The 22,048-nt window shown below is 30.5% G+C and overlaps 2 protein-coding genes across 5 annotated transcripts in view; one reads left to right on the forward strand and one right to left on the reverse strand.

Moving 5' to 3' along the window:
* LOC106684506 (protein zyg-11 homolog B) overlaps positions 1-5,153 on the reverse strand; it is a 25,726-nt gene extending 20,573 nt beyond the window's left edge. Inside the window, exon 1 of the mRNA XM_014426630.3 lies at positions 4,879-5,153. Within this exon, the coding sequence (XP_014282116.1) occupies positions 4,879-5,153 (275 nt within the window). The remainder of the gene's footprint in view (positions 1-4,878) is intronic.
* A 265-nt stretch (positions 5,154-5,418) lies between these two features.
* Positions 5,419-22,048, forward strand: part of Sara (Smad anchor for receptor activation) — a 22,326-nt gene continuing 5,696 nt past the window's right edge. Inside the window, exons 1-15 of one of the 4 annotated variants that reach the window (XM_014426628.3) lie at positions 5,419-5,550; positions 5,630-5,691; positions 5,822-7,307; positions 12,548-12,690; positions 13,103-13,202; positions 14,147-14,305; positions 14,694-14,843; positions 15,960-16,163; positions 16,236-16,400; positions 17,366-17,525; positions 18,479-18,629; positions 19,386-19,490; positions 19,574-19,730; positions 20,180-20,408; positions 21,304-21,424. In XM_014426628.3, the coding sequence (XP_014282114.1) occupies positions 5,493-5,550; positions 5,630-5,691; positions 5,822-7,307; positions 12,548-12,690; positions 13,103-13,202; positions 14,147-14,305; positions 14,694-14,843; positions 15,960-16,163; positions 16,236-16,400; positions 17,366-17,525; positions 18,479-18,629; positions 19,386-19,490; positions 19,574-19,730; positions 20,180-20,408; positions 21,304-21,424 (3,450 nt within the window). In that variant the 5' untranslated portion in view covers positions 5,419-5,492. The remainder of the gene's footprint in view (positions 5,551-5,629; positions 5,692-5,821; positions 7,308-12,547; positions 12,691-13,102; positions 13,203-14,146; positions 14,306-14,693; positions 14,844-15,959; positions 16,164-16,235; positions 16,401-17,365; positions 17,526-18,478; positions 18,630-19,385; positions 19,491-19,573; positions 19,731-20,179; positions 20,409-21,303; positions 21,425-22,048) is intronic. The other 3 variants (XM_024358703.2, XM_014426629.3, XM_024358704.2) reach the window with 3 other exon arrangements.

Raw genomic sequence — 22,048 nt, forward strand, 5'->3', positions numbered from 1 at the left:
GTTAAATTTTGTATTTTCAATTTTTTAAGTTCTGTTTTGAGTTTGTTTGTTAATGTAGTATAATATGTTTTATCTGTGGGGTATCTAGTCCTGGGCCACTTCGCTCTTGCTCTGAGTTTTTCCTTAAATAAGATGCAAATGTGCTGTGGCAAGTTAGTAAGCATAGTATTAATAATTTTACTGGTCGTCGTGTTGTCGTGTATGCAAATTCTTATAGAATCTGTGATGTTTTTTATTATTCGTCGATGTCATGTTTAGTTTTAAGTGGAGTTTTTAAGTCCAGTTTGTTTTCCAAATCATTACGAAATTTGTCCCAGTCAACTCGTCCTTTAATCAATGAGGGAGGAGAGGGCTTAGGAACGAAGCTCGAATGTAAGGAAAGGATAACTGGACTGTGGTCTGAGGAAAGGTCATCTATAGATTCGATGATGGTCCGGGAAGAGGAAATTTGGGAGGTGATAAATATGTCTAGGATATCTGGACGTTTCTTGAGAGATGTAGGCCAATAAGTAGGACTCATGGGCATGAGGATAGAATAACTATTGGAGGTAGTGACTCTGGAAAGGATATTACCATGGGTATTGGATGTATTATTACTTATATAAGTAATATTGTTAAATATAATAAAGTATACCTTATCTTAAAATAAGTACCCTTTTTAGGACTATACTGTAGGACAAAAGATTCCCCACTTTTAATATAAGTCCATGCTAGTTAAGTTGAGGTCTATAACTGCATGAGTTGCCTCCAATTTTGTTGAATAATTATAAGATGTGAAATTCTTTCTCATCAAAGTAGCAGTGTTTTCAATAAAAATAATAACAAATTACTAAAATATACTTTTTTTTTAATTATAAAATTATATAAAATAAAATGTTTAACAGAGATAAAAAATTAAATTATCTGTTAAAAAATAATGAAAGTAGCAAACAGAGGTAAAATAATGAAATTACTTAATAGTCCTGGTAATGATTTTACAAAACTGGTGTGGAATCTCACTTTCAGTAAAAGATCTCACCTTAATTAATATTGAATTACAGCTTATTAAACAAGGAAGTAGGAAATCATTAATCCAGAAGGAAGCTGATAAAGAAAAGAGTGAATAATTCATGATTTTATGAAAAACATAATTTGGGTTTATTTAACAGCTTCCTCTGAATTTACAATGACAAATTTAAGTAAAGGAATTTTTCTCTATTTTACTATGCTGCAATTTAGAATTACTTGACTTAAACAGTTTTTTAGATACCACTTCCTATTCAACAAAACCCATTAACTTGTTTAAAAAAACACAAAACCTTAATTAACTAATTTTCTGTATGGAATAAGATCATAATCCATATGAATTTTTCAATTGCTTTTGAGGCATACCTTTTACAAAAAACGAATTTACTATTCCAAAAACCTAATTCCACACTACACATTTTGGCAAATCAAAAGCCAAATCTAAACCAATCCCAAAAGTAACCTCGACTTCATTTGTAAGAAATTAAATTTCATTAAAGTTGATAGTTTTTTTTAGCAGTGGTTTCTCTTAATTAGTCCAGTAAACTGAGGCTCCTAATAAAAAATCATAAGTTTTTTTCTAAACATGTATGTTTTTATCGACATCAGGTGACTATGAAATAACTTCAATTTTCAGATCACTTATTGCAAATGTTAGTCAGATAACTTTAGGGCGATTAAATGATCTGAAAATTAATACTATCTCAGATCCACCCACCCTGTATCCAAAAGATTACCACTTTTTCAGAGATCTTATTATTATTAATTCGGCTCCACAACTCGATGTCGAGTCTTGGCCTCCACATCAGCCTCCACCAATCATTACGATCTTGTGCGGCCGCCATCGAGTTCCTCACTCCCATCATGGTCCTGGCATCACCACTCACACCATCACTCCACCAAAGGCGTGGTCTTCCTCTGCGTCTTGCTCCATGTATTACCTCGGTCACTATTTTCCTGGGCAGATAACTCTCAGCCATCCGAGCAACATGTCCTGCCCAGCTCAATCTACTGAACCTCACAAACTGGACAACGTCTGGTTCCTTATATAAAACTTTGAGCTCTTGGTTTGTTCAACGTCTCCATATCAGGTCAACCTAGACAGCTCCAAATATTTTACGGAGAATCTTCCTCTCCAAGACCATTAAGTTGTGCTCACCAGCCTTGAAGATAGTCCACGTTTCCAAGCCATACAGAAGAATTGGTCGAATAATTGTTTTATACAGATAGATTTTGGTGTCCTTAGACAAGGCACGGCTCCTAAAATAGGGACTGAGGCCATAATAACAGCGGTTGGCACGTAGGACTCTTCGTTTAATTTCGGAGTCCACAACATTGTCTTGGGTTATGAGTGATCCAAGATACACAAACTCGGGGACTTATCCAAAAGTACATTCTCCGATCCTGATTTCTTCACCGGTCCTGGGGATTTCCTCAGTGACCGTGTATTTGGTCTTTTCTGGATTCACTTCAAGCCCCATTTTTCTTGCTGCTTCAGCCAATTTCATAAATCCATCAGAGAAAGCTTGGAAAGAGCGGCCGTCAATCTCAGCGTAAGCAAGAAGCTGTGTTGTTCTGCTGAATATTGTTCCGCCCACTTGAATTCCAGGTTCTCTAATGGGCTTTTCAAGAGCTAAATCAAAGAGGAGGCAGGCCAAGAGAGATCTATTGCATTTAAAAATAAATAAATAAAGTATTCCAAAATGGAAATGAAAATCATAAAATTTATATTTTTAGATAGTTGATTAAAGCAAAAGAATCTCAAAACAAGGGATAAAATCCTAGTTGTGGATTAGGAGAAATGTACTAAAGCCTACAGAACTTATTAATAATAAATATAACATCAATAAAATTTGTTTTTCTTTCATTTTTCTTATACCACAGAAACTGTCATTCCAAACCAATATAAGTAAAATTATAAACAAGAAAAACACCAATTTTATATTATAGAATTGGTGCGATCCTCTTTGCAGTGAAATTATAACATGGTTCACTTAGATCTTTAAAATAATTTTGTAATAGCTTAAAAATCAAATAAACTAACATCACACACTCGATGCAATACTAATATAATTCAATAGATCCTTGAGAACATGAATTTCTAGAAAAAAGACTATCAATCCTTTATGGAAAATATTGGTCTATTCGTATTTGAAAGGTGAGTGATGACACGAAAAGAAAGAAAAAGTTAATAATAATGAAAGTGAACTTCTGGAAGTGATATTATGGCACATTCAGATAAATTCTTTGAAATCTATCAGACCTCAAAGTCAAATTTTTTAGTTGTGGCAATATTGCATTAAAGGTATGATATCTACAATGAAACCATCCATTTAACGTTATGTAAAACCACAATTAGGATTTTTATAATCAGTTTACCATGCTTAACTGATAAAGAATATGTAATTGTAAGCCGAAAAATCCACCCTAAACATGGTCTGCATGGATGCCAAATCTTTTCCAAAAGAAGACAACTTCAAATACCTCAGCTCTACAATAGCTTCAATAAATGATCAACTAACTGAGATAGACCAGTCAATCTCTCTGTCAAGAATACTGAAAAATCTGAAGCTAAGGATGTACAAAGCCACTCTATTATATGGCTGCGAGACCTGAGCTCTAATAGGCACCTTAGAAAGCAAACAATTACCAGAACGATCTAGCAGGCCCGAGCAATCCATCAGGTTGGCTCAACACCACAATGAAGGCAAGAGACCATGTGGAAGGCCGAAAACTATGGATCGATTACCAATAATAGGATAGAGTTATTATGCTGGAAAGCAGTAGCTCAAAACATGAAGGTATGGAGTAGGCTGATTAGGGCAGTCAAAGATCTACAAGGACTATGGAGCTAACCAAAAAAATTAACTGATATACTATGTAGAAGAATTTGTGTACCAACTAGCATAGAGATATAACAAACAAGCAATGCATTGTGATTGGACAGATATAAAAACACAAATTATGAAGAATATCCCGGTTAATTTAAAATTTTAAAAAATATTTATATTTTAGGCAATACAATTATGTAAATTATATAACACAAAGGAGAGTATAAATTAATAAACAGTAAATTCATATGTTATACAAAATTGAATTAAATATGGAATTCTTTGTCTTGGGAACACATTAAATTATCTTAAAAATCATTCTAGTGCAGATATCTCATAACTAGTATCAGTGTATAGTAGATCTGAACGAGACATAAAAAAGATCTTGTATGTTCTGAAGGATTAAAAGAAAGTTAAAATTCATATTGCTTTTGAATGTAAAACCAGCTAAATAAAGTAAACAATTTAAGTTGTTTCGAAAGTAAAAATTCCTAATAAGCCTGATTTGTTATATTAATGCAAGGTTTATTGAATAATCCATGGATGGATTATTAAAAAAACTTTACATTAGTTATTCAAATGACAATGACTAGGTGATCTAAGGTTTAAACCATAGTTCTTTTAATCAAAATACATACTAAACAATTTAAAATACATTTTCAGCCCATTATGATTCATATAATAAAAAACACACAATTATAAATTATAAGAAAAAAAAAATTATCAAGCTAATTTCAAAAAATCAATTATATTGGATGTAGAAATAGTATACTTCTATAGTCAAGAAATTCAAAGCAACTGATACTTGAATATTTGATTGAAACAACATTAAATCAATATTTTTTAAAAAAATTTAAATAAACCAAACCAAAAGTACTATAGAAATATTAAAACTTTCTCAAACAAAAAAGTAGAAGAAAAAGTTTATTACAATAAAATTAATCCTTCAGAGTAGAGATTATGATTTACAATCATGGTGAATAAAAAATAATACTAACAGTTCAGTAAACAACTGCAAAGCAAAAAAAAAAATAAACATTACCTGAGTCTTGTAGTTTCAGTATCAAATAATGTTAAGGTGTAGTCAGTCAACTTTCCCTTGATACATAAAGTTCTAAGAAGTTGCTCCGAAATTTCAGAATGAAAATACACTTCATTATCAACAAATTGTAATTTCACTTCTTCAATTGGACTAACTTTTAAACTGTCAATCTGATAGTATTTGTTTACTGGTACAGAATCACAAAGTGCAAATAAGTTATCACAAATATAATTAACACAAACGTCTTGAAGTGATGATGGTGATATGTACATCATGTAGAGGAGAATAAAGTTATAAAACACCTACTGGTCTGGACATTGAATTAAGTTTTTCAAGATAAAAATAATCAAATAGACCAGCTGGTCCACCATCTAAACCAAAAAATCTTCGATTAGGTTACGTATAAGAGTTGGAACAACTCATATAACTGTTTACTAATACTTTCAACAATGAAAATATTAAATTAGCGTAGTTTTTCTATAGCTTGTAGGCTACTAAAGTTAAAATGAAATAAAAAAAAAACTACTGCATTTTTCGGTGGCTTTTGTTGTGTCATAACCTTTACCATAAAACCTCTTCTGTCAAGTCTCCAGTGGCAATGGTGTAACAAAATAATGGATAAGTTCGCAGTTGATATCGAAAAAGTATTGGATGAATTTGAATATAATGAAGGTATAGTTTTGACTATGACTGCATTAAACTATAAGAAGTCAACTTTGTCATCGCCTGATATTTTAAATTTATGTGTTAGGTAGAGAAGAATCTGTCACACCTGTGGTTATCAAGAATCATTCCTTGTCACGTATAACACAGGTTTGTTAACTGAATCTGTTTTATTCTTAATAATATTCTTTAAGTAAGTTTAAAGTAACTTGAAAAATGAAACCTAAATTATATAAGTGTATGAAGCTCTATTATTTAATAAAATGTGTTGGTTTTTCAGAAACCACTAAGGCCACCAGCTGCAAGTTACCGTAGACCAACTTTTGAACCTATTAATTTAGCTGATGCTGATTTTGCTGCAGCTAATTTTTCACCTTCCCAAAGTTATAATACTTCTATCAAACAAAGTACATTTAAAGAAACAAGAAAACGTAATGGTAATCATGTTGACAACAAACAAACCATACATCACTCATCAAAATACCAGGATGAAATTGACCCTACTGATTCAACAAAACAAGAATTGAAAGATAGTACCATTGATGATAGTGCAGAAGTAAATAGACAGAGTCTTGATAATCTGCATTCTGAAGATAAGCCCGATTTGCTTGATTCTAATATTTTGAAGCCTTCACAGATTCATATTAATGGTGATGATGAAACTCTTGATGCTAACAGTCAACTTCCTGATATTACATCTGTGAAGAGTACTGTTTCCGAGAATCCTTATGAGATAGAGCCAGTATGCGATTTAATTAAACCACACATTTCTGTATCTGTATCTGATAATACTTATGAAGAGGAACTTCCTCCTTTGGTTGATGTTGGATCAGTGATCAAAGAAGAAATACCTGATTTACATGTTAGACCAATTTCTTTTGATACTATAGATGATATTAGTGAAGGAGAGTTAGAAGATTACTTATCTAATTTGGAAGTTGATATAAATGACTCTGATGACGGTGATAGTTCAGTAACTGATACCAAAGTTGATGATACATGTGAAAATGGAAATGAAAATGCTTCTAGTTCTCGAGTTTTAGATGATGATAATTCTATAGCTGTTACAGAAGATACAGAAAGTGAGGAAATAGAAAGTAACATGGGTTTAACTGGGTCCTCAAACAAGAATGAAAAAACTGGTATCAGCAATGAGCTTGATAGCAGTCAAAAAATTGAATCTGGTGAAAGAACTAACTCTGAACAGTTATCAAAAATTGAATCTGAAAAAGTTTCATTATTACAAGAATTTCCTCCTGAGACAAGTTATGGCAGCAAAAAATGTGAGCTAGATAACATTAATTGTCGTTCTTGTACAAATAATGTGACATCTAGTAGTGTGAATTTATCTGAAGAAGATAATATAACTAGTGAGCCTCAAGAACAGGTTGAGAAAGTTTGTGAAGAATCAATATTAGAACATACCAATAATACATTACCTGATATGTTAAATACAGAACCTAAGCCATCAGACCAAGTTGTTTCTACAGAAACTCAAGTGCCTTTGACAAATAATTTAAATGAATTTCAAAATTCTGGTGTTGAAAGTAGGACTATTCCTGAAAATATAGAGGAATCAACTGTTCCATTAGATGATGTTTCAAATATTCCTGAAGTTACTGCAAATATGCCATCCTCAGGACAAATTTATGAGTCAGATTCTAATTCACTTGAAGAAAATAAGCCTGCTCGACCAAGTAGTCTTACTATATCTACTAATGTTGGTATCGATAGTGAGGAAAGCCCAACACCTACCAATACAGCAGGTAATTTGTTTTTTGATTTAAAATTTTACCTCATATTGGCATGAAATAAATAGTTTACCATTGGCCATTTTCTTTGTAGGCTATGTACATTGACTAGTTGAGTACACCTTTTATTCCATATTTAATTTTTTTTTTCCATATTACATGTAAAAGGCCAAACATTAGTAATCTATACAACTGATTCGCTTGATCTCCACAATTTTTCGTACTGTTTTTTATGGATCTGATTAGAATGGGTAATTCAAATTTGTCATATAGCAACTGATCCTTGAGTTAAAATAAGGACTGCTTTCAAAATGTGATCAAACTTGGTATGGTCCTTATCTAATAGCAATTACTCAGGTAGTATTAATCAGTATTGTTGATTGCTAATGATATTGTGATGCTGAAACTTGGCTTTTATTGATGATGAACAGTTTATTAAGTCTGGCCCTCATCACAATAGTAGAATCCCTTTAAGATGTTATTGTTTGTTTCTATTACTTATTTTTTTTTAAATAAATTTAATGTCATTGGTATTTATTTCTCATTTAAAGAACTACCCTACAAATGTTCATAAAATCGATTGATTTTATCAGTTATATCTAAAAAGGCTGTGTACATTATTGTTAATTATATTTGGCTGTTGTTTATATTTCCTTGAAAAATTATCTTTTAATACTTATAGATAATTCATTTCAAATTACTATTTTACTGTATTTAGATAAATGTATTTCAGATGTAAGTACTCATTCTATAATTTATTGTAATACTCAAATATGGTTGGGTTAAAAATAAAGGAGAAGGAGAACTACTAAGGCATGGAATTCAGCACCCTTTAAGATAAAAGATGCAAAAAGTTTAAACAATTCAGAAATGCAGGTGAAAATTCAGTTATGAGATGGTCTGAGATAAAGGAATATTAAAAGATCCTATGGAGAGAGCATCTATGGACTAGCCGATAGAAACTTCCGATACTCTTTATTTGATCAAGAATGCAGACTAGTAATAAAGTAAAGGAATGAAAAAAATACATAGATGATTGAGAAAAAACATTGGTTATACATTGGAAGAGTACTCTAATGCTTGGAAATGTATGCGTTTAAAACATTTTTGGAATTGTGTGGAAAACTGGTATTGTCTAAAAAAGAAATTTATAATAAAGAACAGGATTAAAGAAGTGAAAATTCAAGAAGAAACAATGAAACTAGAAAGTTCTTCATGAAAGTACCAGGTATTTAGAGGAAAAGAATAGGATAAAGTATCTGTTGGTTAGGAGGTGAAGATGGGAATACAAAGATCCCAATGGATAATGTTCAAGATTGGTGGAAAGTTTATTTTTTTAATCTCTTGAATCCAGAAACTGACTTAAGTTTGTCTGTCCCTATATGTTTCATATGTAATTGCCAGAAAAGATCTTTGTGATGATCACAGTTGTGTAAGAAATCATAGAAATAGTGATCAAACTAAAGAACTAGATGTCATTTGAAACAGGTGGTATACTAACAGGACTGTTTAAGAATGCCAGGAACTCTAAGAGTTCATAGCTTTGATATGGAATGAAGGATTAATACCCTTTGATAGGAACGAAGGGATCATTGTTCAAGTCTATAAAAGAAAAAAGTAATCTTACGCTATGCATTGGATATAGATGTTTTACTCAACTAGGTATGTTATACAAAGTTTTCTTTATAGTATGATCCATCAGGTTATTATGATATCTTTTGATGAAGCTTGGGGATTACAGGGAGGTATCAGATGTAACAGGTCAACAACAGTCCAAATTTGAGTATGAATTTTATGGCGTCAAAAGCATCTCCTCTTTTTGTTAATGTACAGAGGCTAATGTGTTTTGGGAGGATGGGAAGAAGAGTAAAAAAAATTGTCCTGATGGATTAAGGCCAAAGGATTGATGAAGAGATGACGTCCTAGAAGATCGCAGGAAACTGAGAATAACTGTACCTTTGTCATTGGACCAAACTAGAGGGTTACTTTAATGATCTGTTGTGCCACTAAAAGAAGTGTAATATTTTGTGTATTCATCCTTCATCTCATGTTATAATAGTAAATTAATTGAAAACTAAGGCATGTATAATGATAAAAAATAATTTAATTAAAAAAACCCGACTATGGAAATAACCCTGCCCTACACACCTATTCATTCTAAGAGAAGGGGTGTTATTTCATATCTCTTGAAACAAATTAGTGGGTTATTACTAAATGTCTATAAATGATGAAACTTTGTACAGGAGATGAATGTGTTCCACTATACACTATGAATATTTGCAAGTAAATTGCATCTGTACATGTGAACATAAATAAAGTATATTAACGTTTTTTTCAGAGTCTTGAATTTCTTTCAGATGTGGAAGGCACTTTTTTTTTTAATGACCCCTTTCTTGGTCATTTCTGATATACAGAGGGGTTATCTATGGAGTATCACCCTACTCTAACTAAGGTGGAGGGTCAAGTTTTCATTTTGTGGAACCCTCACAGAACCAAAAGTTGACTCCCAAGGTCGCAAAGACCTATGCCTCAACTCCATCAGCTACTGATGGTCCTATGTGGAAGGCATCCGACTACTTCCTTATTTATAGATAACTTCAGTAACAGCCCACTAATTTGATGACCTCATCTCTTTAAACGAATAGGTTTCTTTCCTTAGTTCAGTTTTATTTTGTTAAATTATTTTTTATTTTAACATTTTTCATGTAATGGCATTTTATGTTTTAATTGATTGTCATTTACTAGAATTTGGATTTATGTAAATCGAGTATCAATACTTTAGTTAAAGTATCATATCGAAACGTTTGATGTGTTTTTCTATAATTCTCTTTGGAATTTGTTTTAATACATTGTGGAGGGTGTGCATCGTTACTCATTGTATGTTCCAATGTAGTGTTGGAACAACCAATTGTAACCTTTTGCATCATTTTGAAGTTTATACTACAAATTGTATATTTGTAACCTCCTGTATCAGTGTCATATTTATCTTGATATCAAAGAATACATTTTTTTTATTTATTTAAATTTTTATGTTTTATCTAAATGATGTACTGCCTCGGTAATGTCTAATCTCTGACAAAGACACAGTAAGATCTCAACAGTTTGCTCTGTTTCCTGAGCAAGCATAACTTAATGAATTTTATCACTTAAGGGTATAAAAAAGGCCTAAACTATTGATCTTGCCAAAAACATTATTACAACTTCCCGAAGACTTCATTTAAAAACAGCTGTCAATCATGCATTTTAAAGAGAAAAGTTTTTGTTGTGTCTTTCAAATATATAATTTTTAATGCAAGCTACTTCTCTATCCTTACTAGTAGTATTATTTGGGAGTTAAGTAACTGTGGTGTTTATTTATTATAATAATAAATTAAATGTTATTTAACCTTAATGTTTAACATCCAAATATTAGATATATATACAATATTATATACCTTAACAATACACTTTGTAATGGTTAATTGATTCCTTAAACGCTTAATGTCCAATTTAAATCAAAGCCATGGTTATGATTGACTATAAGATATTAAGATTGTTATGAATCATCATAAGTAATGAGAACTACTGTCACTGATTACATTATATCTACATAAAGCCCACCTTACTCAACCAATATTATTGAACGTGGTACATGCAGGTATAGTACACATGTCAGTATTCTTATTATACGCCTGAAGCAGTCAATATATTGATGATATTGACTGTATATGAGGTCCTCAAGTAAAAATGTGACTAGATACTGCACAAGGGAGTTGATTCTCATGATGGCCACTGGCAGCTCAGCCATTTAAGGAGGTTATGAAATAAAATAAAATATTTTTTAGTATTTTCAGCTCAAATCGTTTGATAACACTCACAGAATATTACTAATTAATTTGAGACATCGGATTTAAAAATGGGTTGTGTAGTTCTTTCAAAACATAGCCCATACTACGAGTAGGTTACGTGACACTCCTAAACATATTACTCTCCTTTTGGCTCCACCCTAGTCGGGTAAAAACTATTAAATGTGAAATGTCTCACAAAAATAAATAATCATCCTGCAGTTTATCTTTGGGTAAAGGTATCATCAATCTGCTTTCACCCCTTGCTTTATTCTTTAACTGATGTCTTCCAATCTTCCAAAATTTCTTCTTATTCCTGGAGAGTGGATCTACTCTTAAAGGATATTTTTTGTTCAAACATTAAACCATTGGAGAATGAAATAAACTTAGTTAAGAGTAAAGGGATCATTTGGAGTTGTGTTATTTCCTGTTCTTGTTTTGCCATGAAGAAGGCTTAGAGAGAGGTTTAAAATATTGGCTAACATTAATGATTTAACGTGTCTTCAATTTTTTCAAAGATAAGAAAAACAGTCTTACCATTATCCAAACTAATATATTTTTAATGATTGGAGAAGTTTGTCGGGGGGTGCGGTTAGCAAAGAACAACATAAATAAACAAAACCATATTTATTTATTTTATGCCAAAATCTATCTTTTCTTATCTTATCTACACCTCATTAATATATTTTTAATTAAAAAAAAAAATCACTGAGAAAAAAAGTGTTTCCTTTAATTTTTATCTTTTGACCCTTTTCAGAGTTAGACCCTCCAAATAATACCCAGCTACTGTGTGTTTCAATTTGATATACTTGTTTGTCATTGCTCAACTATAAATAATTTAGAGATAAATCAAACTTGATATTTGAGGTTTACATGTATAACGGGTAAGATGGAAGTTTATTTGCTCATGGCCAATTTAATTCAGAAAGTGTACTTTAGTATGGGTGCTGCAGCTAGTTTAAAATTTTAAACCTTAAATTAGTTAAGTGAATTAATTTTCATATTATTTCATTTAATCATAAATTGTTTGCTCATTTAACTTATAGTATCTATTTTGGGCTCTTTCTGTTTAGAATATATAATAAAGTGTAGTAGCAAGTTTTTTCTAGATAATTTATGAATAAAGTATTTTTTATGTAATTAAATATGTTTTTAATTTATAATTCCATGTTTTACTATGTGTTAGGATTCTTTTTTTTTTCAGAGCTCTTCTCTCAATTGACAATTTGTTTCCTGTCTGTGTACTTCTTCGTTATTTTTTTAATTTAATTTTCTTTTTTGGGGAAAGAGGACATACTTGAAAAATAAAGAATATATAAGAAATCAAGGATGTTCTTAAAGTAGTTATAGGATCATTTATAAAATTACATATTATGTCTAAGCTTAACATTAAGCCAAAGCTAAGAATAATTAGGTTTAATTGTTTTTCAGGTAATAATATTAACAGTCCATTGGATAGGTTGGGCAAATATCCTCCTTTTTGGGTCCCTGATACTGAAACTGATAATTGTATGCAATGCCATAATAAGTTTACTGTTATTCGTAGAAGGCATCACTGTAGAGCTTGTGGTTTGGTGAGTTCATTTTATATTCATTCTTCTTAAAATTAAATGTATAATGATTTAAAGTCCTCTTATAACTGTCGTTACTACTGGACCACATTTAGCAGAAATTAAGCCATGTTCTACTGACAGCATGGTAAATGGCTTATAATTTTTGGCTTAATTATTTTCATAAGTATGAAGAATCCTCTCTCAAAAAATTGAAATTATTAATTTACTTTAAGTCTAGTAAAGATAATGGTTCTTGCTTTGGAAATCATGTGGTTGCTATTTTGAGTTCATTTTTATAATTTATAGTTATTGTATTACTTTCTGCATTGTTTAATAATATGAGGAATTGCCTTTTTTATGAATTATTTAATGAATGAATACATTATTATTATTTATAAATACTAATCATGAGGGCCTTTTTATTTTTTCTCAGGTACTTTGTTCCAAATGCTGTAATTTGAAAGCACCATTGGAGTACATGGAGTTTATGGAAGCTAGGGTGTGTCAACCTTGTTTCAATATAATATATAGAGGTTGGTATTATTAGCTGTATTTTTGGAGAAATTATTGAACTTTTAGAATTCATATTACATTATCTCGTGATTCCAAAACCTCAGGGTACAATTGAGGGGTGTCAATTGAGGTCAATAAGAAATTATCACAAATTCTTCTTAAAATATTTTTAATTCCCTTAAATCAGTTGCTTTTACTAATCCATCATCGACATATAGGATCAGACTCTTTCTTCTACATGTTTCCATAGTGTAGAATCAAAAATCAACCTCCTCATTTAGTCTGAATTCTAATGTTAAGAGAAGTTTTTTAAAACTTTGTACCAACAACTTTGTTCTGTTCACGATCAAATTACTACCTACTTTTTTATCTCATAGTAATTCTGTTTATGTGTGATTTGATCTGAGAAAAGCCATTTGATAGTCTACTGTTTTCTTTTTCTTCCAATAAGGTTTTTTCTTACTACTTTATATATTCATACTGATGTGATTTTGGCTCACTTGGCTATTACTTTCTACCGACTTCAGTAAAATCTTTGAAATATTTTCTAGTTGTTCTCAGATTTCTCATTAGATCTTGAAGTCTCTTCATTGCTCTCTAATAAAGTGAATCACTTATAATTCTCTGATATGCCTGAGATTCTAGTGTACTTTCTTTATAAGTGAACACAGGTATTGACATACAATAGAATTGTGTTCTTGATCCCTCTGCACAACATCTACTTTTATTGGATACTGTTCAAGGACGCAGAAGGTCCTGGCTACGGCCCTGGAGAGACATCACCAATTGCATTCTACATTCCATAAAACCCACGATAACTTAAGATTGAATTTAATTTTAAAATATTAACCCACTACATAAATAGTTCTCTATAGAATATGATATTGTTAAAGTATTATATTTATGTGACAAATTATTTTTTAAATATTAACTTGTTTTTTTTTTGTTTTTTGGTTTCCTATAGTGAGCTTAGAAGATGATAGATACAATTTAGGGAGGCAACCTAACCCAAACAATCCAATGGAATATTGTTCTACTATTCCTCCTCTGCAACAAGCAGCATCGTCTATGAACCAGCCTCCTCCTTCAGTATTAGTACCAACTGGTGTTTTGAAGCGTGAAGGTATTATCTTTATTTTACCGGTATTATGCCATTAATTACTTATTTCTAAATGGAATAGTTGTATTATTTGTATGTTTTTATCATAGCTATACAAAAAATTTTGCAGGTAGTCGTATTTCTAATGAAATTACATATTATTGGCAATTAGTTAAACTCATCCCTATTACTTCCTTGAAAATGCTATAGTGCAGAAATTGTAGTTTTTAAAACATTATATTTCTATAAATGTCATGAGATAGTTTGCATATAGAGAATGAGAAATTATATGTATAATATTTTGATTAGCTTTTTAATGTTACATGAAGGATTTCTATTATTTAATTATTTTGAATGCATGTAAAATAATTTCTCATTTTCTGTTATTTCAAAAATATTTTTATGATTTCAGGGAAATCTAAGTCGGATGTACCTAAACAAGTGATATTTAGTGATGGAATTAGGCCTGGTGGTGACTTGACCGAGTTGGATGGATCATCTGAATCTAGTAGAATTGTTCCACGAAAAGGTACTAGAAGATTAGCCAGTCCATCTGTCTATGGTTAGATTTTTTATTTATTTATTTTTTTTTTTTTTAACAAAAATTTCCTTTTCGTTAATTTAAAACCAATTTGAACTTTTTTTTTATTAAGAATAAATCTCAGATTTTTATTTCTATTGGTTTAAAAGTATTTTTCAGCCTTTATCAGAAATAAAGAATGATAATAAAAATAAAGCTTAATTTAGTTCCTCTAAGGCGTAAAACCAAATTTTCCTGTATTAAATTCAACTTTGAAATTCCTAATAAATTAATATATGTTATTTATTATTTATGGTGCTTAATTAACTTAATTAACTTAAGCTCATAATATATAAGCTCATATTAATATATGTTATTTATTATTTAAATTATTTATGGTGGTTCCCGCTTTGCTGTAGATGTGTGATAAGGTTGGGTTTCAATAAATTCAGACTCTTGTAGTTTTAAAAAATATATAGAAATTTATTTTTCGAATAACTCAAAAGCTATTACATGTTCTATGAAATTATTGCCACTCATATGAAAGATAATGAAATTCTCTACAACTTTATACTTGATTCTCTTTCTGATACTTGAGGGCTTGCTGTGCTTTGAGATTTTGCAGGTCTAACCTTTTGAATTTTCGATAATAGAAATTTGTTGTAGCACCTCTTTCACACTGAATATGCAACATGCCTTCAACTGACTTCGTTTGGTGGTACCAATACCATAGCTAACATTCCAGGCTAGGAAAATCAAGGAATTTTTTGTAGTTATGCCAGATGAATTTATTAGGAACATTTTTTATCAAAGAGCAAACAAGTCTAATAAGAGAGTTATTAAAATTTATGAAACCAAAACATAAAAATAATTATGTATGTGAATATTTAATTTTAACTAATTTCTAGAAATCACATCAAACTTTCGATTGTTATAATTTTATATATATATAAAAGCTTTGCTGGGGCAGCTAGTTTTCAATGAATTGTTACTTATATATGTTAGCCTCCAGAAATAGATTTCAAACTTTTTTTTTAACACTTGACTGTATCGTTTATGTAATTCTATTAAAATGTAGAATTTTATTCTATTATAATGTTATTAAACTTTATTTATTTATTTTTCTTTGGTTTTTATTACTGTTATCTTATTTTTTAGCAGCAAAATCATCAGGTAAGGTAACACGAAGAAGTATGGATCCTAATACACAAAGCTTCATTTCTTCCGATTCTGGTTACCCACCGATTGCAAGTAATGAAAATGGTGAATTCGTTTTTCATGAAGATGTGCCTGAAGTTTCCAATGAACCTGTTAAATTTGCTATTAATTACAACCTATTTGTAATTGTGAAGAAAGTAAAATGTAAGATTTTTAATTTTTATTTCTTTAATTTTATGTTATTAAAGTTACTGACTTGTTTTTTTCATTATTTAGTGGAGTGTTGTGTTAATCGTGAATGTTGGAGTGCATGTTCAGAAGGATTAGCATGTGTTGGGCAGGATGAAGTTGCTATTATCCTTGAATGTCTACCAGATGAAGTTTTTCCTCCACAAGATATTTTCCATTTAATCAACACTCTTCACTTGGAAGCATCTAAAGGTAATGTTGAAAAAGATTCATGTATTATTTCCTATTTAAATATATTTACGTTAAACTATACCTTTTTTTAATTGATGTTTAAAAAACGTTGGTTCCCTCTTACTAATTAATTCATATTAAATGCTTTCAAATTTAATGTTATTTTCTGGCACAAACAATGAAATAGTTTTGTTAAAATGAATTTATTACTGAAAATGTGAAGATGATATTTTAATCACTGTTCATTTTCTAACTTTTAAGGTTAGTACAGTGGATTGTTTTTAGTGGTTTCTCAATTGGCCAATAATTTTTGTTAATAATGACTGCTTATAGTGATTAAAGTTTTCACTTTCTTAAAGAATATATTTTCTATTACCATCTCTACAACATGAAAATATTGTTTCTCACTTCAAACAATATTGTAGCACTAGAGAGAGTACCAAATGGGATGCTATAAGAGCAGATGATGGTGGCAGCAAAGGTTGTATTTTCCAATAACTTATTTAGCATCTAGGACCTTAAATTCCATCATGTTTTTCATCTGTTATTCTGAATTTCAAAATTTCATATATTGTTTTAATTTTACATATCAATGGTCATGAAAAATTTGAATTATGGATCTTGCATCCCTAATTAAAATTATAAAATTATTCACATGCTGTGAAGTAAATGAAGTTCCATGTTACCATTTTTAAAATTAGGCTCACATATTATTTATAAAGTATCACAGTTTCTAGTTCATTTAGCCTTTTTATTTTTAATTAGATTGATGAATTAATAGCTTTACCAAGATATGAATTGCAATATTTATGTTGTTTTATATCTTTTTTAGCCCTGATGAAACCCTACAAAGTCAGACAAAACATCAGCAAATAAATAGTTATTGACTATTTTTTGTTCCTTATTGACCACACCCCTGACTATCTCCTTCATATTTTGAAAAATATGGCTAATCATTTCTATATACAATTTGAATTATGTTTCAGGCACAACTGTGACAGAAATGAGTTATACTCCTGCCTTTTCCAATGACCTCCTTGGTTCCAAAGATCATGGTGGTTTCATCTATATTCGACCAACTTTTCAGTGTACTACAAATTTATTGTTACCAGTTCAACCATACCTCATTGCTATTTTAGTTCATAGGTTAGTATGTAGCCAATGTATAATCTCATAATTAAGTTACTAGCAAAATAGTTAACAAATTATGTTATTTCTCATTCTCTGTTTTCAATTACGTCATTCATTGACCCTTTCTATTCTCAAACTATATTTTTGCTAAGAGAAGCTTTTTACTTTTGAACCAGTAATTGATTTAACTAACACCCTTGTTAAACTAATCAATCTTCTTCCCTCCTTACTGCATGTATACAATGATCTCTCCAAAATTTCATTTTTTCCTTCATTCCAAGAGACTATTGTTCAGAATCAATAAAATAATATTTGACTTTTTAAAAACCTTTAGGTCTTATTGCACCAGTTTGGGATAAAACTAAGTTGCGGTTAACTGTTTTTTATCAAATAATAGCCATAAAACTTAAACAAATCCTTGGTTAATTATTTTGTAATTAACTATGTTTGAATTTCTTTTCCATCCTTGTCAAAATTAATTCTCTGTTTTAAAATGTTTACTATAGTATTCAGAATGATTTGTAGTCAATAATAATAAAAATTAGATTAAAATTAATCTTGAGCAGAGTTTACATATTAGGTGAAGACACTCATACTTAACACAGACCAATGTTTTTAGGATTGAGAGTTTCCAGGAAATGTTAATAAAGGAAAGGTTTTCTTGTTCTGTTATAAATTGAATTTTATGAAATTAAGAATAGAATTACTAGGACCATACTAATGATAGTTAATAATGCTTGACTGCAATTTAGGGATTATACAGTCTGAAAAAACTTCTTTAAGGAGTGCCAATGTCTCGATTGCTAATTTCAGTGTTCTAAGAAGATTCATTCCCTTTTGACTTCAGCATATTCCATACTAATCAGCCTGATTGTTTAATTTAAGTTTATAATTTATTACCAATATAAAATTAAAATTATATAAAAATTAATAGTTTATTATTTTAATTAATCATTATTTTGTTGCAGATGGGAAACTCCATGGGCACGACTATTCCCTTTAAGACTTGTTCTGAGGCTTGGAGCAGAGTATAGATACTATCCTTGCCCCCTCGTTTCAATTAGAAACAGACCCCCGCTCTATACAGATATAGGTCACACAGTTATGAAAATTCTTGTTGTAAGTTATTGAACTTTTTATTAATAATAGTTCAAATCTTGAGTGTACCCAGAGGGGGCAGGAGGGGACGGCTCTTCTCTCCCCTCACCTAGAAGTGAAAAAAAAAATATTAATTTAATAAAAATTAATTTTTTTTTTCAAGCAAATAATTGTAATAACTAATAAAGCATTGTTATAATTTTCTTAAAATTTTAGTTCATTCACCTTTAATGTGCTAAAATATCAATCTATTGACTATGGCTTGCTCCTTCCTAGATAATTAGAAATTTACATGATTGAATATACATCAATTTTATTATTATTAATAACACTGAGTTGTATATAAAAGATTTTTTTTTTATAAGGATATGATTTTAAAGTGTTTTTGCTCTGAATCCATACCAGCCTCCCTCTCTTTCAAATTCATTTTTAATTTGATGTTGGAATTAAATTTATGTGTAATTTGTGTCTATGCCCCAGCTAAGACACCTTTTATTATTTGCTGTTTATAGAGGAACCTGTCTCTGAATTTTTTGAATTATCCTAATGCAGGTTTTGCTTTTACAAACTAGGTATAACTTATGGGTGAGGTCAAAGAAAAATTGGTTTTAGTAAAGGGGAGATGGGTGCGTGCATTTATATATTTTAAGATGAGCACACAATAACAAGATAAATTCATTGCAGGTTGCTTTTGTTATCTTTCAAATTAATTGTTTTCTTTTTGGACTGTGAGTTTTCTGATATTTCTGTTATATTTTATAAATGTCTTTTCTTTAGGACTTCAGAAAATATAGTTACTCATTGCCAACTGTTCGAGGGTTACTAATTCATATGGAAGATAGGCAAACAACTATACTTTTCCCAAGGAATCGTTATGACCAGGTAAGGAAATATTTAGTATTTTCCTGTTCAAACTTACATTAGTTTGGATTTCATATTGAAGTATTTATTCTACTGTTTTCTAGGTTATTAGAGCAATAAACAATTCTAATGAAAGTGTTCTTGCATTTGGAGCTAATTTAAGCCTTATTGCTGATTCCCATCTTGTTTGTATCCAAGGAACCAAAGACGAAAATATCTACCATACTCAGGCAATCAATATCCATAACAAACCCCGAAGAGGTATACAAAGACTGTGATAATTTCTGAAACTGTCAAAGTTGTTTTACAAATGTTCACTAATGATATGATCTATAAATTAACTTTTAATATCTTAAATGAAAATTGAGCCAAATTTGAGAAAAACATATATAGATGTGACATACTTAGTAGATGTTCAATTGATTTTAACTTCTATATGTAAAATAAAAATTTAAAACTAAATTAGTTCCAGAACAAATAAAATAAACTATTGGCACATTTATTTAACTTTTTCAAAATTTTCATTTTAAATTAACAAAAAATATATTTTACTGGTTTTAGCAAGCATTTAATGTTAGTTTTACTTAATGCTGACCGCATCCTGACCATCTTCTCCAATTAATTTATCATTATTCTAAGATTTTCTTTCTGTTTTATTAATTTCTTTTTTTTTTTTTTTTTTTTATGAATCTGTCTTGGTTTTGTTGCAGTTACTGGTGCTAGCTTCGTGGTTTTTAATGGTACCCTTAAAACAGCTGGTCTTTCAGGAAAGAGCAGTATCATGGAAGATGGGCTTATGGTTCATTTACCTAGTGACAGTATGGTTTCATTGCGCAACTCTCTCAGAGAAATGAAAGATTACAAAATTTCATGTGGGCCTAATGATGAAGAAACTGTTGTTCTTCAATGGACTACTGATGACATTAATTTTAATATTGGGTAGTTATTCATTACTACCTCTGAATTGATAATCATGTCTTGAGAACATTTTATTTTGAATATTGCCTAAGCAAGAATTTTCTTATTTTTCATTAATAGTAACTATAAAAAGACTTGGCTGTTCGATTTCCTGCTAGCAGCCCTGAAGAAGGCTAGAAATTCTGGCCGAAACGTTGGCACTATTAAATAAGTTATTACAACTTATTTGTGTTTTATTCTGATCGCACCCCCCAAACATCTCCTCATAAAAAGATTATTCATTAATGCTTTATGTTCTTCATGACACGTCCTTGCAAACATATAAAGGTGGATCGACATGTTGGCCGCTCGCCACGGATCGGAGGCTCGGCAAACAAAGAGCGGGCCATCCACATGTCAGTGTTATTCAGAGAGGCAAGCATGGCGGATGTACTAGTGGTTTCAGCCATTGCACTTGGATTGTATTATTTTTATTACAAAAAAAAGAAAATGAAACGAAATTAAATATAAATAAATAAGATTAATATAAAACTTATTATAAAAAGTAGCAACAAACACCTTTAACCTCCTAACAGCTCTCAGTTGCAACTAGACAAAGAACAATGGTGTAGATGCTACACGAGCGCTCTCACGAACCCCTTTGATCTGTGGCCAAAAAACCGACTCTTGACGGATCGGCAACAAGCCTAGGCCAACCAAGCCAAGCCACCCATCCACATGCTCGCGTATGTCTGAGTTCGTCATGGCTCGGCCAACATGTAGAGGCCCCTTAATGTTTATCATCTGTTAAAATGGATGATTTTTTTAATTACAGAAGAATGTGAAGAATGAATATCTTAGACATCTTAGATTTTGTAGTTATTTTTTCATATTAAGAGGCATTGTTCTAATTTTTTTTTTTTTTTTTCAATTTTAGAGTGAAAAGTTGTATTGATGGAAGACCTCTTGATGGAGTACCCTCAATTAGGGTTCATAATGGAACTGATCATCCAGGAAGCTCCAAAATAATTCGCTGGACCGAAGTATTTATATTACAGGTAAAAAATGTAACCTTATACACTCTTTTTAACTTGTCTCTTTTTTTGCTAATGAAGCAGAGTGAGGAGGAGAGTATGAGATCCTGCCAGATGATTCCCATTACTATGGTTCCATTTGGCATGCACTTAGGCACTTAATATATCGAAGAATTTTTGTCAGTAGTCTAGTTTGCCAAGAGTCGATTGTTAAGTTAATATTATCTTGGATTCATCCTCATCTGACTGCATAATGCAGGACATAAACATTCTGAGACCAAAGAAATTTATTCCTAGTTGCTATTTAGCTTTGTAGTGAACTAGTGCTGGGTTTGTTTTATTCAATAGCTCACTTTATTTTGAAACTGATTCAGTTTAATTGTGATAGATAAGCTTAGTGTAGAGAAAAGTCTAACCCTTGATCAGCCTTTAGTTATTTTTTCCTTTATCTTTCCTAAATCTCATTTTGCTTTATTTAAAAAAATCTATAAAAAAAACTATTTTAATACCATCAATAAAGACTAAAAATATTTATTATTATAAAATATATAATTAATTTTGAGCATTAAAAGATTGAAACGGATTTCTGGTTAAACAGTTTAGCTTGATAGAAACTGATATGTTATGTTTAGCCTAATAGAAATTGGG

This window comes from Halyomorpha halys, unplaced genomic scaffold (genome assembly GCF_000696795.3).
Source record: "Halyomorpha halys isolate HHAL.00 unplaced genomic scaffold, Hhal_1.1 Scaffold587.1, whole genome shotgun sequence".
Classification (NCBI taxonomy): domain Eukaryota; kingdom Metazoa; phylum Arthropoda; class Insecta; order Hemiptera; family Pentatomidae; genus Halyomorpha; species Halyomorpha halys.